This window comes from Camarhynchus parvulus, chromosome 3, assembly GCF_901933205.1.
Source record: "Camarhynchus parvulus chromosome 3, STF_HiC, whole genome shotgun sequence".
Classification (NCBI taxonomy): Eukaryota; Metazoa; Chordata; class Aves; order Passeriformes; family Thraupidae; genus Camarhynchus; species Camarhynchus parvulus.
Window position 1 is genome coordinate 20773976 of NC_044573.1, and position 18300 is coordinate 20792275.

The following is an 18300-nucleotide window of genomic DNA, read 5'->3' on the forward strand; positions in this document are numbered from 1 at the left end:
AGCATCTCTTCAGGAACCATACATGTTCACAGACAAAAAACTCATTTTCATTGACAACAAACTCAAGGTTCTTAAACAACACTAATCATGTTCCCCAGCAGAAACTTTTTACTTAATTCACAATTAAACTTACAGCATTGCAGGAAACACCCAGAAACAGTTCTGTAAATTTAATATCATAACTCACTTTTCATTTCTTCCCCAAAATTTTGGCTTTGTTTTAGAGATTGCTTGATCATATTTAGTTCTTCCTCAAGCTGGTGGATCTCTTGCAATTTCTCTTCAAGTTGACAATTGAGAAGATTTTTCTCCTGCTTCACTTCCTAAACCAAAACCAAATAAGGCCATATTTCATGTAAATTGATAAGGAGATCAATGGACTCAGTTAATTTAAATCAAAGTAAAGATATTCCATTAGATCCTGTTAAGACTTTGGGAATCTATGCCTGGGTTCCTGAGCACTGCTTGGAAACATAAGCTGAATTTTTATTCTTAGTGAATTGACAGCATCAGAGAGATGCTGCCAGTTGATGCAGTCAGAGTGCTCCCTGTTAGCATAGAACAAACAGCTCCACATGATTTCACAGAAAGAGATGGGACAGGACAGATTCTACAAAATCTGAGCTGATGAAGTCAGGCTACTTTCCCAAAGCAGCTCAGTAAACAAATCCCTGCAATGGCATCAAAATTAACATGAAATGTGTAGACCAGATTTCACCTGCCATCTCATGTAGAGACAAGTTCTCTCTCCACTGAACGTCAACAACATGGCAGCATTGGTCAATTTATATTTAGAAGTGCCTACACTTTCAGATGGTTGTTTTGCAATTAACAGCACTTTCTTTCAAATAAATTGATTTTTAAAAACTCCAAACAAGCAAACAGAACACACTGTGTAACTACATTGCACCCAGGAAACCAAATTCAAGTTCTTTTAAAGAGACACATCCTCGTTCTCCAAACTCCTGCGCTCTGGACAACAGATGCCACGGAACTGGCATGGCCCAAATGGAAACAGACTGTCAATTATTCATCCATTTACTACTAGCAGATGGGCATAGGATTCACAAAAGCCAAGCTCAAGAAATGGAAAGGTCTGAATGGAAAAAATTAAAAGCTTGCTGGCGTGGCAGGGTTGTTTTTGCAACAACATAAATAAATTACACTCAGAACATGATTAAAACTGTCACTGTCACTAACAGTTGCCTTCCCTTCTACTCACAGCCTTCTCTACCCACACTTGATATAAAAAAATCCAGTCACATATAAATTTAATTAATAAGCTTTCTAGCAATCTTAATAAATTTTCCAAGAAGTCCAAGCACCTAAACCCCTTGCATTCAAAGCTGCAATGCAAGTACAAGAATTAAACTAAGCCATTCATTACAAAATCTAGGGTGATCTATGGAAAGAACAACAAGTTTAAGGAATTAAAATGGCTAAAAGGTCCAATTATTTCAATTTGGTGCAAACATTCCCAAAATCCATAGAATTATACATTGGGTTGGAAAGGACCTTAAAAGTCATCTAGTTCCAACCTCCCCGACATGGGCAGGGACCTCCCTTGCTAGACTGGGTACAGAATTTTTTCCTAGTGTCTAATACAAACTCACCCTCTGTTAGTTTGAAATAATTTCCCCTTGTCCTGTCACTACATGCCCTTGTAAATGGTCTCTCTCCATCTTTTTTATAGGCTCCCTTCAGAAACTGGAAAACCACAATTAGGTCACCCCAAAGCCTTTTTTTCTCCAGACTGAACAAACCCAATTCTCTCAGCCTTTCCTCATAGGAGAGGTGCTCCATTCACCTGATCATGCCCTTGGTGGCCTCCTCTGGACTTGTTCAACAAGTCAATGTATGAGAGAGAGCCAGTCAGCTGGGCCAAAACCATGCAAAGTGCTGTTCCAGCAACAGTCACATTCCAATTAGCTGGGAATGTTCTCAGACATTGCAATCTACCAGCAAGAACCTACCTAAATTTTCACAGTACACTAAACCCCTACAAATGTTTGTGACAATCTGAACAAAACCCACTATTTTACTTTAGACTTTTGCAGAGAATTTTAAAGGTAATTTTTTGGCAGAGACTGTGCCAGGTTATTTTATATCTGCTGATGACAACTGGTAACAAGCAAAATGAGAGTGCTTAACAAAACCAAACTGCAACATGGATTACATAGGTATCCAGCTGGTTTTCCTACTTACTGCTGATTCTCCAAATAAAGGATAAAATTTGCATTGAAAGGTCTCCAGTGGCAAAACTGGAACAATTTCAAGTGTAGCTGTTCTGGTTGCCACCAAAGCAAAACAATGCAACTGAGAAGACAGAGGAGACTTTAAAGTGAAAAAGTTTCTGCATGTGTGGAGCATACAGAAACTTCTCTGAATTTACCTTCATTTGGGAGAAAGTTTTCCCAATATTGCATATTTATTGGACTGTCTTATTCTAAGAGAGATGCATTTTTTTTAAAAGAGGAAATAGTATTTGTACAAAGTCACTGTGTTTAATAGTATGAATCAAAGCAGCAGTCAATGATTCTAGAATTTACTTTCAAAATCAAACACGCATTTACTATTTGACTTTTATTTCAGAACCAAAAGCAAGAATCTCTTGAAACACAATTTATTTTTTTAAAAGTTCAACATGAACTAGAATCATATCACCAGGATTACAGCAATGAATCCTAACCACACACCTAACTCCAGAAACTGCACTGATTTCCATGATACTAGGAGAGGCCTCATTTTTTGTTACAACTAGGATGAGTTATTAAGATAGTCCATAAACTTATTTAAAGATTGCTTATGGGGAAAAACACAACTGTGTGCAAATGCTCCAGAGTATTAAGTGTTTACAAATTGCTGATTTATGGTATTAATTCTGCCAAATACTCCTCAGCATTTCTCACCTGAAAGCTTCTTGTCAGGTCAGCTTCCTTAGCCTGGGCTGCTGATAAAGTCTGCTCTGCTCTGCACAGCTTCTGGGTGAGATCACCGGTGTCATGTTCCAAGCATTGTTTTGCTGCCATTACCTGGAAAACCAAGGTTGTAATCACAGGAATGACTTCTTTTTTTAAACTCCAATTCCTGAACTCAATATTCTGTTACAAAATGAAACTACATTCTTTTATCTCACCCTGAACCCAAGGGTTGCTTTATTGGTGTTTAGAGAAAAGTTGCTTATCGCCTTTCCACTCCTTTGCTTCTGACCAAAAAGATGGGATGTCTCTAAAATACATACATCTCTAGACTGTCTGAAACAAGATTAATTCATCCAACTTGCAACTACATCACCATAATGATATCTGTAGGATAGAAATGAGATTGAAATACAATTGGCTTTTTGCTAAGCTATGGGAATCAAAGTTAGGATCATAACTGCAATTACTGCTCTGTTGACACGGATTTTTTTAAAAAATGAACTGGTTTTAACTGTTTTGAAAGAGTTCTAAACCACTCCAGATTAAAAAGGAAGGAAATGACACTAGTGAGTCAAAAAAAAAGAGATCTATTCCAAGGTCATCAAGTAAATTATCTTTCTTTGAGAAGGAAGGAAAAGGCACTTACTGTCCTCTCAATTTAATCAATTTTTCAGTAAGCCTATACAAAAGAATATGCATATAATAAAGAAACCTCCAGTAAAAGCTTTTGACTGAATGTAGCCCCACAGCTATGCTACTAAAATAAAACAAGCCTGCAAGAAATCTGTTGGCAGTTTTATAAATGATGTTTCAGTTTAGGATGCCTGCAAATGGGGCTTCTCAATACAACTTTCAAGAACTTGCGGCCCTTTTTAGAAAATCAGTTAACTCTGCTCCTTGAGAAATGCTCTCAAGGGTGTTTGGAGGATTTTGGATCTTTTCTGTTCACCCACTCCTGAGGCTTGTGCTGCTTTTTAAACTACTGAAAATTGGGGGTTTGTGACAACTGAAGTGTTTTAATAGGTAGCTGCTGCCAAAGCTGTGGAAGAGCTCCTTCATACTGATCTTCCTTACACAAGCCATGACACTCATCTGAGTTTGCGGAGAACCAGTTCAGGGAGTTAAACTGATAGCAAACACTTGGTTCTGTAGACACATATGCTAATTTAAATGTAATATTTTCTTTGCTTTTTTATCTCTTCTATCAGCTCTCTCCAGGACCGCATGAGGAGTGCATGGCTAGGGAATATGAAAATGGATCTGTTTTTCCAAAGGGCAACGACATGTCGGTCAGTAGCCCTCTCATCACACTACACCTCTGCATGGTGGTTTTTTTGTTTGGGTTTTTTTTTCTTTTTACTTAAAGTGTCTAGTGATCAGCCTTAGCTGCTCCTTTCTCAGATTTATTTTACTTGCACTGCCTGCATTTATATCTTCTTCCCTGTGAGAAGTAGACTAGCCACGAACTTTTAAAAGCCTATAGGTCACATTTAAATACATAGTATTTCAGTAAGAAATGATAAATACAGAACACCCAATACATACTGTAAAAACATCAAGATGTCACATTAATTATTTTTTTGCTTTATGTATAAGTAAGGCAGTGCTGTTGAGACAACTAAATGCCACTCTAGTGGTGGATTTTAATGCTAAAAAAAGCCTACTTTGTCAAATTCTGCCTGCAGAACATTGAAGTCATTTTTGGCTTGCTGTAGCTCCTGATTCAGTTTGTTTCTTATCTGGTTGCACTGCTGATCCAGTGTTTGCAAAGCGCGCTGCTGACAAGACAGTTCCTAGAAAACAGTGGCAGAGAAGCAAAGAAATAAATACATGACCACAATAAGTCTCTATTTTGATTACTACAGAAATAACAAATGATTTTTATCAGCAGGTACTCCCTGCTCAGGGACACTTGTCTTACACAGCAAACAGTTTAAACACAGCTTTAATTCATGAGGCAAACGTCACGTAGGCATGAATGACATTAATCCAATGTATGTCATCTGCTTAAGAACTTAATTACTGTAACATTCCTGTCACAGAAAGGGAAAAAAATTGAATCCAAAAGTTATGAAAGTAATAGTGTTAAAAATTTTCATACTAAAGGTAAATTTCACATTAGAATTACATTACAGTACAAACAGACAAGTTCATCTCTGCTATTACTTACCATACAACATGTTAGGTTTATTCCACAATACTGCACAAATTTTGTTGCAAGAAGATGCAACACAGAGCCTTTAAATAGGACTTGACAGACTAATATTATAAATAAACATTAAACAAACATTTTAAGAACCTGTAGCAGCTCACAAATCCTAACCACTGCAGAAAAAAGAATTCTTCTCAATTAATGGCCTTGCTGAACAATTTAGAACGGCAGTATGTGGGCTAAGATATTAATCTTATGAAGGTGTTTATTTAGCTAACTAAAAAAAGGAAAAACCAGGACAGAAGGTTCATAGGCCTTCAACCCATCTTTTGATTAATACAGTGATGCTACAACTATTCAAATGCAAAGATCAATTGTCCCAATTTACTACTTCTAGACAAGGTTCAGTATCAATTTGAGATCCTGAGGTAGCATCTTGACTAACAGACTTTATAAAATCACTTTTTCACTCAAGAGTGCTGGTAGCAGCACTGTTTATTGGCTACCCCACCAGCACTTCTCTGTCAATTATTTTATCTGTCTGGACATACCTTAGAGAAAAGGTTTCAGGTTAAACATTTGACATAACAAGCAGTCTTCCTCAGGGCAATGCCCTTATATTCAATCCCTAAAGCCACCTTAAAATGCCCATCTGAAATAGCACTATCACTTCTGAATCTGTGTCTTGGATTTCCTAACACTGATTACTTTATTAAGCTTAAAAAGAAAAACACAAAGAGTTTAGTCCTAATCCAAATCAGTATTAATGCTGTTAATACCAAATATAACTTCATTACAGAAAAATTCCAGGCATAGTGCTATTCTTCTCTCTGCAAGAGCCGGCATGAAGGAAATTAAAGACACTTATGTTAATTGACTATATTAACACCTTATGAGCACGAACCAAAATTAGAATAATAGAGATAAAATACTAAAGAAATTATTTTCTTCTGTGTGAAATAAAGGCAAAATTAATTCAAATTCCACAGAAATAATTGAGTTGGTTACTAAGTTTGAGCTCACATATACATAATTTTATGAAAAATGGAGCCTGGTTTCTCATGGATTTGCATCTCATTCTATCTCTCAAACATGTCCTCTATTTTCCAGTGAATACTATCCCCACTATTGCAATGTTTGCTTTCCATTTTTTCAATTGCCTTTGCAACTTTTACCTCTCTATCAAATCTGATTGCAACTAACAGAAAATCAGATACACAACATAAGCCAAGTGATTTCATCTCCTCAAGAAGTCAAAGTTAAAAAGTTCTCCTTGTCTTACCTGTTGGTATTCTTTTTCCTTGGCCTTTATTTTCTGTTCCAAAGACTGACGAGTGCTCTCAGCATTTTGTCTCTGGCAATTCAGTTCTTCTGACAATCGCTTCACCTTTTGCTCCAACATTTGGACCTATAATAATTTAGTTATCAATCATAAGTATTAAAGGTGCAAGTGATGTTTCATTTAAATAGATAAGTTCTCACACAAAAAGTTCACTGCTGTCAGCTACTACAGTTGTTCGAGCATTCATATAACCACAGTAACTTCAGCTGGTACCATATAAATTCTTAGCAATCCAAATTACAAAACTCATTCCTTCTTCCTTATGTTAGTGAGAAATGTGTGTGTATGTATAGAAAGAGTATATATACTTTAATATATATGTATTAAATGTGTATACATGACTGTACACACACACAATAATAAATACATCTTTAGATGATATACAAGATAACATATCTTTATATATATTTAGAATAATAAGAAAACCAATGTTTTTGACAGATAGATTTTTTGATAGATGGCATTTTCAGTACCACAGGTTGCTACCAACTAAAGAACCACTGCTAACTGCTAAGCAACTACATGTTTAGACTGAAAATAAGTGGATATTCCACCAAATTTCAGAGTGATTCAGCAAGTTGATTTGGACAGAAAAAAGAAGCAACTATCTTAGCTTATAATAACAGTATTTTTTTCAATTTAAACTTTAAAAAAATCAGCAAGCTATGTCTAGGTTCACCTCCACATTAACTTGTTATTTAACTCAGTTGATTATGTCAATATTATGTCACCCAAGAGAGTGAAGCATTGTTCACCTAACTTCCTGAACAAAAAAATGTTAACTTTATTCCAGACCAAATCTGTTAATGCCAAATACATACTTTATTTTCCCTAGAGAGTAAGAAAAAATGGCAAAGGGTGAATGGGACTCTTTCTTCGACAACAAGAGCTGTTTACTGAGTAAATGAAACAGTAAGAATTAAGAAAATAAGAAGCAGGTAGTTGCATTGTGATATCAGATATTAGGCAGAGACTGCAGAGATTGTGAACTTCCGTAAGACCACATGGAAAGGTGATTGCAGAAAGGCTGCAGATCTCACAAGGAATGAAAATACTTGAAAACACAGAGGTGCTGGGCTTGAGGTCTGGGAATAGTACCAGTGACAGAGAAGTGTACAAGGGAGGTTGCCAGGATTAAATCCAGGCTACAAGGCACAAACTAAATCTAAAATCTCAATACAGTTCTATTTTTAAAGTCCAGAGTGGGCAGGCAGAGATCCAATTCCAGGGCAAGAAAGAAGAAACAGAAGAGAAAGGAGTCACCTTCAGATGGCAGGACCAAAGGAACCTTCTGGGACAAGATGCACTGCACCTAAAGGATGGGCTGCACATCAATTCCCATGGTGGCAAGTCCCACTTCTCCTTGTTCTTCCCCAGGCATGTTTCTACATGCACAACCTTGCCCCTTCCCTTGGGCTGCTTTTAATCCCTTTGATTGTTTAGTAAAACAATCCCACTCTCTTAAACCCACAGAAAAATAACAAGGGAAAATTAAATACATAATACCCTAATCTTTAGGAAGTTGAATCAAGTCATTTTTGGAATCAAATAAATTAAAATTAAGCCCTTTTCAGAGAAACTGAGCTGTCAGACTGGGTCAGCTATGTCTTCCCACAAACTCACCATGATGACAGTGACTTTATGAAGTCAAGGGACTATGTCAGGGGTTTGATTTTCCCTTACCCAGCCAAGACTTCCCCTAAACTAGTTCCTCACAGAATTATCAACAGGCAAATGTTGCTGTCTCTCTGAGAAGGCAGAGTGATCAAGGTTTACATGCAAAGGTTTATTTTTAAGGGCCAATACAGGAGTTGTGGGAAATGTTAGCTCACCAATATACTTAAGTAGCATGCAGAAACTTGCTGACAAACACAGGTAATTTTTCTACCCAGAGAAGACACACAAAAACATCTTTTTCCCTATACTGTAGATGAATCACTAGTGGAGAAAAAAAAATTAAAATACAGATGAAAATATGAAGATTCAAGGAATTATTACATCAGTGCACTAATTTCAAATTTGTTACGTGTTGTGAAAAGGGACTTTAGGAAGGTAATGCAACTTGATTAATCAAGGAAAACACTTACTTATTACCTTCTGCAATTTAAATTACCTTAAGCACTGGCATTCTCCTTTTGCACATGACTACAAGCAAAAACCTGAACCATTTCAGATTTTTATGTGTATTACTCACATACACTCTGTAAATTCTTGACTAAGCAAGTGTACTATTCTCTTGATTTTTACTATGAATTCAAACTCCCTAGGATTAGGCTGTGAAATCCCATTTAAAATTTGCATATGGTCTCAATCTTGCATTGCATTTTTACCTAGACATTATTTAAAACAAGCAATTTACAATACAAGGACTATGCCCCCACAACATCCTGCAGTATAAGCAGCAAATTCTGATTTTCAGCCAAAGATACGACAGTCTTTTTCAGGTCAAAACTTGCCACCAGATGTCATTGTTGCTCTATGCAACTTGATCAGGATATATTTTTCAGAATTTGAGTCCATCTTACCAGAGTATGAAAATTATTTCTTCAGGTGGTGTAAGAACCTTTGAGAAAATGGGCAACTGCTTACATGTATTAATGTTTTTACACATAATACATATCAAACTAGCATATACTTCTCAAAGCTTGATCTTCAGTAAACTCTCGAGAAACTTAATCTGAGAGCCTTGGTTCTTACTAAATGGCTGCAAATTGACACATAGGAATAGTGACAAAGAATTGTAAGGACAGTCAGAAGATGTGTGAGACAACATTTTACCTGAGTGGTAGCTTGATCAAGTAGTGTGCTTGTTTGAGTCAGTTTATCTCTGGTTTTGTTTAGAATTTTATCCTTCTCTGTTAATTCCAACTTCAATTTGTCCAGCTCCAGTTCAGTCTCTTGATGTTTATTCATATGGGACCTCTTCAGTTTTTCTTGAGCTTGCAATTGGTGTTCTAGGTCTTTAATAATGGAATTTAGTTCTGAATTTAAAAAACAGTAAAGATTAAGGATACTTTATGCTTTGGAAGGTACTTCTTCCAACACACTTCCACTTCCTATTTAAAATGTTTGATAACAACCCAATTTCCTGGCACAGGCAGACACCCTGTACAATTTTCAGCAAGTTAAGATAAGTTTTAACTGTCTCCTACTGAGACATCAATAACAAAAACTATCAAGACTGAAAGACAGTTGATTGTAAATCAGTAATTCCTACCTCATGAGAAAGAACACAAACATGAAAGCTCAGGAACAAGTACTGCAAAGGCAAAGACAATTTGTTCCTCTTGCTGGCTTTTTTTTTGTTTGTTTGTTTTGTTACTGTTTTTAAACATGCAGAAACATGTCACTTGAAATAACGATGACTTTTTTTTTAATAAGTATATCCACTACAAGCATTTCCTTAGCACAACTGTGCTTCCAAAAGACTTTTCAACTTTTTGGTAACTGTAAATGTCCCATTTTGTATTTTAATCTTTTTCCTGTCTCAAAACTGCATACACATAAAAGTAGACAAACTAATATTCTCACAGTATACATCAGTAAGAGTTTATCTTCCAAAAACCACAACACAGTAGAAACACAATTCACAGTAGAAAATATAAGTCAGCTACAGGAAGTATTATCCAGAAATAATAGAAATAATATTATCCGGCTTTGTGGGTTTTTTGTTGAAAGAAGTCCTGTCTTCCTGATTCTGAATTTGTATGGCTTCCAAGCTGAAAAAGCCACCAAAATTGAAGCTGTATATGAGGTATTTGAATGAAGAGTTTGGAGAGCTTGAGGACTCATAAAACAGTGGAAAAGCTGTCCAAAGGGTACAAATAGCAGGCTCAAGTGAATGTGCAACAAATCCACAACAAAACAGCTATTTCCTTTCTTAAAACTATCAGGTATCAGGAATGATTATTTTTTCATGTCACTATGGGCAATATATGACCATATCTTGGGTTTTGATTGTACTTCATGTTGTGCTTCCAGTGACATCCATCATGGACCAACTCAGTTATGCACTAAGCATGTTCAATCAAAGTTTAAAGACATTCTTGCTCAGTCAAAAGTATCAACAGTATAGAAAAATAAGGAATAAATATAATTAAATTAAACAGCGAGATGCAATGAAATCCTGAAGAGTTTTTTTAGGTTTTTTAAGAAGATTGCTCCAGGAGCAATGGGATTAATGGAAAGAGGCATTTTTCCTTTTAGAAAATGTCCCCTACTCAGCCCAAAAATACAAACTGCTCCATTCTAATTCCTATACCCCTTGTGCAAAAGATACTACAGCTTGTAGGTGATCTCTGTGTATGGCTGATCACTGAAAATACACCAGCAGCCAACAGGGCCAGCTGCCAAAGGCAACAGCAAGTATCTTTCTCTTTTCCTTGCTAAAGCACTAATTCCAATAGTCTGCTTTTATCTGCACACCAGCTTTCATGAAACTATAAAGGAGGCTGCCTCTGGGTCTTAAAGAAATGCATCAGATACCTTGGTTCTGTGCCCTTAGCTGGATCATGAGGGAGGAATTTGAGTTCTCAGCAAAGCTGTTGTCAAACTCATTCTTCTCTGATAGAATACTTGAATTTGTTTCTTTATCCCAAGGAAAGGAGGATACTGCAGAACTTCCCCTTGCAGGTGTTTCTGGATTTCTAGGTGTCTTTTCCTGTTGCCATGAAAACACAGATGAGGAAGCCTGATGCCGGGCAATCTCTCTGTGACTCAAAGAGCTTTGAGGATGAGGCTGGTTTATTTTCTGTGTCCAAAAAAAGAAAAGGATGTACCTTTACACAGTTCTTTATCCAACATAAAACAAAATAGCTAATTTAACATTAATAGCTAATAGGTCATCATCATTCCACATAGCTCTAACGTCGCAGCACCCACCAGTGCAAAGCCCTAATACATGTCATTATTTTTTATGCTACGTAAATTAAATAACTTCAGCCCAAGATTCCAAGCATAGCTGCTACTTGTAAATACAAACCAGGATATCAAAAAAGAATTTTGACCTGTGTATCTGTATAAGTAACATACATAAATTTTTGTGATTTTAAAGAGGAGTTTTTAAACTCAAACATTTTTTAAAATCAAAGCCTACATTTTTGCAGGCAAATGAAGACAAGTAAGTTGCAAAAAAAAAAAATAGAGCAGTCTAGATTAACATATCTGATATTTGACCAACATTTAGTTCTACTGGAGAACCACAGGTAAATTCAAAACACATTTAATTATTTAAACTTACAAACAGAGTATTCCAAAATTGCTATAATAAAATCTTCAGGTACAAGTTTTCAATATTTCCCCACAGAAAAATTCAACAGAGCAAAAAAATTAATTCTTTTCTTCTTTCTTAAGTGAAAAACCCCCCAAACAAACAAAACTGCAAACAATAAAGCCCCTATTGCTTTTTTAACTGGATTTTTAAATGCAGCTCATTTGAATTACTTTTTCTTAAACTAAATCCCTAAACCATGTAATATCCAGTGTGACTTCTCAGTCAAACCAGAGAATATGCTGTTATCTAGCAACAGCTGTGCCAAGACCAAAAATCTATATTACATTGCCCAGAATGCTGTGTCAAATCCTGTAAAATAACTTGTTAACAAAGAAGAAAAGAAAACTAATCATGCATCCAGTAATCATTTCCCCTATATGCCATTTAAATTCATAGCTTCTCAGACATAAGTTTGAACCCAGAACTAGCCACAATGACAAACAAATGCTTCCTGGAATCATAGACTAGAAGTCCAAAGGTATACCTTTTTCAAAGTATGTTTTCCTGATGTATTATTTCACTATTCTTTTTTAAGCTGAATTTTACTTACCATCTTAATTATTGCAAGTGTTACAAAATACTGTGTGGCCTTCAACCCTATTATTTAACTCTTTTTCCAGAACACTAATCAATATGCTGAATAGCACAGGTCTCTTTACTAAGCCTTTTCAGACTCCTCTGTTGACCATTCTCCAGTAAAAATGGACCATTTTTTGCCACTCTGCACTGAATCTTTAAATTTGCAAGAACTCCCTTTATCCAATTATTTCCCTTTCATCAGTGTATATCCAACAATATTACACTGAATTGCACTTGACTTATGCATTTTCTGATTTGTTCTTAAAAGAAAACCCCCAAAAGGTCTGAAATATGAGGCATGATTTGCCTTTATCAGCAAATGTTGACCTTTTCTCCATACGCCTACACATGCTTCAATAAACATATCGAGTCATGTTTCTAACAATTTGCCCAGGACAAAATGTTGGCCTGACTAAACTGTATTTCCAAGAAGCAGCATTGTAGGTATTTTTCTCTAATGTCATCATCCTTGTCCCCTTCCAGTGTCAAGAGAAGAATAAGGCAACATTGCACATCACAGTGATTAAACAGTCCCACACTGCAGTGCCCTATCAATTAATGGGAAAATATTCTCTGTATCTGGTGAATTTTTTAAAATTACTATTAATTTTATCAATCTAATTTAAGACTACTTCTGATTTCCAATTTGAGGCTGTGCTACAGATTCAAAAAAGGCTGATATAGAAAAGTTTTTAAACCTTTACATAGTAAGTATCAAAGATAAAATTATTTCACATTTTCTGCAATGACTTTTTCCTTGAGGGCTTTCACATTTTATTCATCTCATTCTCAGAGATTAGCCAACACTGTCCCTCCTTCATATATGTTTGAAAGATTTATGGGTTTCTATTTTCTAGGTGTGAATTATTACTCACAATATTTTTCAAGGTTATTTTATTATCATATAGTATTTAACTTGGCATAACTGACACTGTTTTATCTTGTCCTTGCTTGCAGGAGACTTCCAGTTTGTGAAGGATGTGTTCTCATTTTTAATGTCCTCCTTTCCTTTGCTATTCAAAGAGGATGGCTTTTCTGAATTCTCCAGTATTACTTCTGAATGGCAGTTCACACAGATTAATTCTCTCTCGTTTTCTTTTGAAATTATATTTTATGTGATGTGTAATATTTTTCACTAGTTTTCCATTTCATTTTCCAAGTTCACTCAGTGGTTACTTTCTTAGATACCACACAAACCATTCCTAAGAGATACTTACCTTAAGCTGGATGGTTCTCAGTTGTAACTCTAGCTCTTTATTTTCTTGTACTTTTTTCCTGTATTTTTCTTCTAGTTCTTCAAACTTAGCATCTACAAAGACATGATGAATATCTGCCTTAGTCCAACCAGTTTTTCACCCAATCCACCAGGTTTTCTTACCCCTATGGGTCCCTTCTGACTTAAAATGTTCTAGGATTCAATTATCTTAATGAATTTAAGAATCCAGCTTTCAAAGGAAAATATCTCCCCAGGAATACAATTTTAAATAAAGTTAGGTAAACTTTAATCTTTTAATCATTTAATCGTTTTAATCTTATCTCTCTTTCAGGAGTGCCATGCTTAGTGGAATGCTTGACATTGCCACTAACTGCACGCCTTTACAGATATGCATAAAGAAAGTAAAAGGAACAAGAGCAAGAGATTATCTCAGATTTCCCACTGGAGTAAGACAGAGATGCCAAACTCACAGAACATTCCTTCAGAGCACTGAAAGAAGTAACATATGTAATATTGAATACAAAGTTTTCCAGCACAAAGAGCACAAGGATGTCTGACCACAGAATTCTCCACTTAAGAAAACTTCCTGTCATTTTTCCAGTTCATTCAAATATTTGAAATATTTTTGATGCTACTAATTTGAAGACAGAAGTGATGCTTTGAAATGGATATAGAGCATTGATTGTGTAGATTATCATGCACAGTAACAGTCTATGCAAAAAAATCCTTTCCAAATAAATAACACATTTAACTATTGACTGCATTTTAGTTAAAGTACCTGTGGTACAGGGACAAATTTGTCCCCCACAATATGAGAAGAGCTGACACCAGGAACAGGCATTCAAAAGATTGCTGCAGTCTACTGAAGGATATTTTATTACTATTCCATGTCCATCCATATAGCATTGAAAAAATGTAATATTTGTGATGTGTTCAATCTGCAGCAATATTTTGAAAATTGAAACCTAGGGTGTTACAAATTAGAATTTGTAGTCAACTATCTGTGCTGGATGAAGAAAAGGATCATTTACCATTATTACTTTGAGCTGGTGTTAAAGGAGCAGTAAAACTTTTCTGTGGAGTGCCACTGAATGATACATCTCCTGCAGTCAATGTTTGCTGACTTCTCTCAAGCTCACATTTGCATCTGTTTAGGAAAAAAGCAGCAGCATAAGTTAATAATGGAAACTACAAAGTTAATTAGCTATTTTGAAGAGCCTGACATACACTAATAAATTATATGTTTCTAAGGACTTAGTTTAACGATCAAGTCAAGACACAATCATTGTAAATTTTTAGGTGGTGCGACACAAAAATATAAATGACCTATTTTATTTAGAGTTTCAACATAGTTAATCAATTACACAGGAGTCACAGCTAAAAAACAAAATCAAACCCCAAGTAGAAGAAAATCTGTTAGAACTCCTTGAGGTCTTACTGTATGAAGCTGTAGTTCAGCTAAACACACCCAAAACACTGTAAGCACTAAGAATATCAAACTCTTACTCTTCAGTGAGCTTCCTTATGGCAGGAAACACAACCTTCAGTTGTTATGTTCTGATACTGCACACTTCCAGAAAACTATGCATACTTCATCAAAATGCAAGGGAATACTCTCCAGTCAACAGTGTATTTGTCATGTGTTCCATTTACATCACTACCCAAAATACCACGGCAGACAACCCATTTGAGGGAATTTTGTGAGCTGGAAGATACCAGGGCATCCAATGAAAACATATAACTAGTTCAGAGGCCATACAGGAGCTTTTGTCCTGCTCAGTGAGCACAGGTTGATGATAGTCCCAGGCTGTAGCCCACTGCATCAATGAGTCCACATTTGCCTTTTTATTTTCCCTCTCTTTTACAGCTCAATGCCAAGAACTCCTCTCCCAGAGGACCATCAGTTGGGATGAAGTGGCAAATGATCATGTACCAAACAAAAGGTAGACAAATACAAAATCACAAACAATGGTCAAGAATGAGGTACATGCAGTAACTGATATTTTGTAATGAACAGTTACATAAAATAATATAATGGGAAGGGGGAACTCTGCAAACTAGACTTAATTTTGGGAATAGATAAATGGAACACATATATCCTCAGCTCACAATCTCTTTGTCCCATCATTTGACAGCAGATACAGAGAACATTAGTGGGGTTCTATCAACCCTGTTGAATCTCACTAGATTCTTCACTGATGGATCTCAGCAACTCCTTACACAAAGTTGGTATTTCTACATGCCATAAATTGTGTTGCATTATTTGTCACAGCAGTCAATACCTCAACTCTCTTTAGTTTTCACAAAAATCAAAGAGAAAAAAAGAAAAAAAAAGAAAAATTGAAAGAGCAACACAGCTTCCTCTTTATTTGCTTCTATTAGGACATGTATGAGGCATAAGGAAAAAAATTATGAAATAACCATTGTAAATATGTTAGAGACATACAGCAAGTCCTCACCTTTTCAGTTCTTGTTCTAGCCTTTCAATATCCTTCTTGCAGGAATTCAGCTGACCTGACTGAATGTTGACCTGAGCTTCTTTTACTTGAAGATCATGTGAAATTTTCTGCTTTGTTTTCTCAAGATTATCACACAATTCCATCAAGCTCTGGTTTTCTCTTTTGAGTATTGCAGATTCATTTTTTTCACTTTCAACCTAGTTGGAACACAGAGACATTTTTGAAGTTATCAGCTCCTCTCTATACTTTGGTGCATTTATTATTTTAGTAACACAAAGTTCAGATGTTTGTGGTGGGTTCAGCACAATACTGTTATTTTCTTCCTAACACTTCAAAATCCTGACAGCTCTAAAAACCTCAAACGTACACATTGTTTAAATATTCCTGGGTATGAACAAAACTCACATTTCCAAAATTCAACTCAGTGACATTAACAGTTTTTATTTATTGATGAGATATGAGCTCTTCAAAAAATTAATCAATCCCTAAATACTAATAATCATCATTAGTCCACATTCTTCACTGATCATCTCACTTCCCTTTCCAGCTTATCTTCAGCAGCCACAAGACCTTGGCTCACTCCACAAAGCGTGCACAATAATTATTAAAGGTCACAGCTTTGAAGAGAGAGTCTGGCAGGAAAGATGTCCTTCTCCTCCCTGGAGAAACATCCAAGGGGCTTCATATTTGGCACAGTGCTGTTCTTTGACTGACAATTGTATTACCTGCTGCTTCTGAGAGTTTTAAAGCACCCTTTCTTTTTGTTTGGGGACCAGAGCAGTTCCTTGGAATGGTTGAAACAATTTCCTGGAAACTCATGAGAAGAAACTCAAAGAAAATTGCCAGGCTAAAGATTTTCTAGAAAGTTGTAACAATCTAAAGGGAATAACAAGCAACCTTTGTAAACTGTCTCTGAGCTGTAGTCAAAGAATACAGAACAAAATTGAACCAAATGGGTCACTGCTGACCTGAAGCATGGCAGGACCCTGACCAATCAGTCTTTAGTCCCCTGGTTAAAAGGCTGACAGGGTAGAGTTAGATGAGGTGTAAAATTACAGCCCAAAAAACTAAAAGGAACACCAAATCCTAAACCCTCAGTATCTACAAGGAAAAGACTAAGGAATAACATAAACTAAGAGTATAGGTATCTGTAGGAAAGGTGAAATAGGAAGAGGCTGGCAACTGTGCAGCTGTGGTATATAAAATAGGCCCAGTCCTTATCATGGATTTTAACGAGTATAACAATAAAATGTTTATTTTCCTAATCATAAAGAGCTGTAGAAAAACCTCAAAGTACACATAAATAACTAGAAATGAACAATCATGCCAAACAGATAGGAAGCAGGAATTATATTACCAACTAAAAAGAACTAAACAGAGGGAAGAACGTGATGAGTATTAAGTATGATGAAGATTAACAGTTTATAATTCTGTGCTACCTTTCCTTTCAGTCAGGGAGAAGAAGCAAAACACTAACCCATTCCCTAACAATTACCAGAAAATAAACTGTTATAACAGTGTTTAGCATGAAGAATAACATTTTGGGTTACCTTCTGCTTCTGTTTCTGCAAGGCTGCCTCCAAAGTCTCTAGCTGGTATTGCCTTTGCTGACGCTCCTTTTTAAACTTATCCACTTGACTTTCCAGCTCATGGATCTTCTGCAGAACTCTGGGGGACAGGCCCTCTTTCCATTCCTCCACAGCCCAGCTCATACTGGCCAGATTCTTGTTTCACATAGAATGGAGTGTTATGCCTGAAACACAAAGACAACTACAATGAGACCTTCCAAGAGGTGAAGTAAGCGTCCCTTTTAAAGAAATCGCATCTTTTAAGCTCAGCAGCGATTAGAATACAACATTCCACAACCTTACAGGCTTCTTGATCTAAACACCAAGCAGCAACTTAAACCATTAAGTCCTATTTTGACACACTTGTAGGCAATTAAGAGCAGATCATAAAACCTCGCTGTAACGAATCTCCTGGCATAACCTGAATTTATACTCTTAGACTTGCATTTGACAGCTCTACCTCAGGTGGCGTCTCCTCGCCAAAACACACGGCTCCGTAGGAGGCTCCAGCAACGCTTCTTTATTTACTTTCAAAGCAACACGGCTAAGCTCGGGGTATCTCAGAGTACCCAGAACTAAAGATCCACGACAAGCGGAGCGAGCCCTCACAGACAGGGCAGCTGCCTGCCACCGTCAGCCCCGCGCCCGACCGCTCACCCACTGTCAAGCGACGACCGGAGCCCGGCGACCGCTGCCACCGCTGCCGCCACAGCCCGGTACCCGCAGCCCTCACGGCGGCCGCGCTCCCGCCGCAACTCAAACCCGGCGCCGCCGCCCCGCGGCCGTTTGCG

At 36.6% G+C, this 18300-nt stretch overlaps 1 protein-coding gene across 2 annotated transcripts in view; it reads right to left on the reverse strand.

The window, feature by feature from the left end:
• The window catches only part of CENPF (centromere protein F), a 37709-nt gene extending 19409 nt beyond the window's left edge, over positions 1 to 18300 (reverse strand). Inside the window, exons 1-11 of one of the 2 annotated variants that reach the window (XM_030945321.1) lie at positions 18167 to 18300; positions 17492 to 17694; positions 15942 to 16138; positions 14514 to 14629; positions 13484 to 13575; positions 10901 to 11165; positions 9194 to 9396; positions 6356 to 6481; positions 4586 to 4714; positions 2910 to 3032; positions 188 to 323 (exon numbers count right to left, since the gene is read on the reverse strand). In XM_030945321.1, the coding sequence (XP_030801181.1) occupies positions 188 to 323; positions 2910 to 3032; positions 4586 to 4714; positions 6356 to 6481; positions 9194 to 9396; positions 10901 to 11165; positions 13484 to 13575; positions 14514 to 14629; positions 15942 to 16138; positions 17492 to 17653 (1549 nt within the window). In that variant the 5' untranslated portion in view covers positions 17654 to 17694; positions 18167 to 18300. The other variant, XM_030945322.1, reaches the window with a different exon arrangement.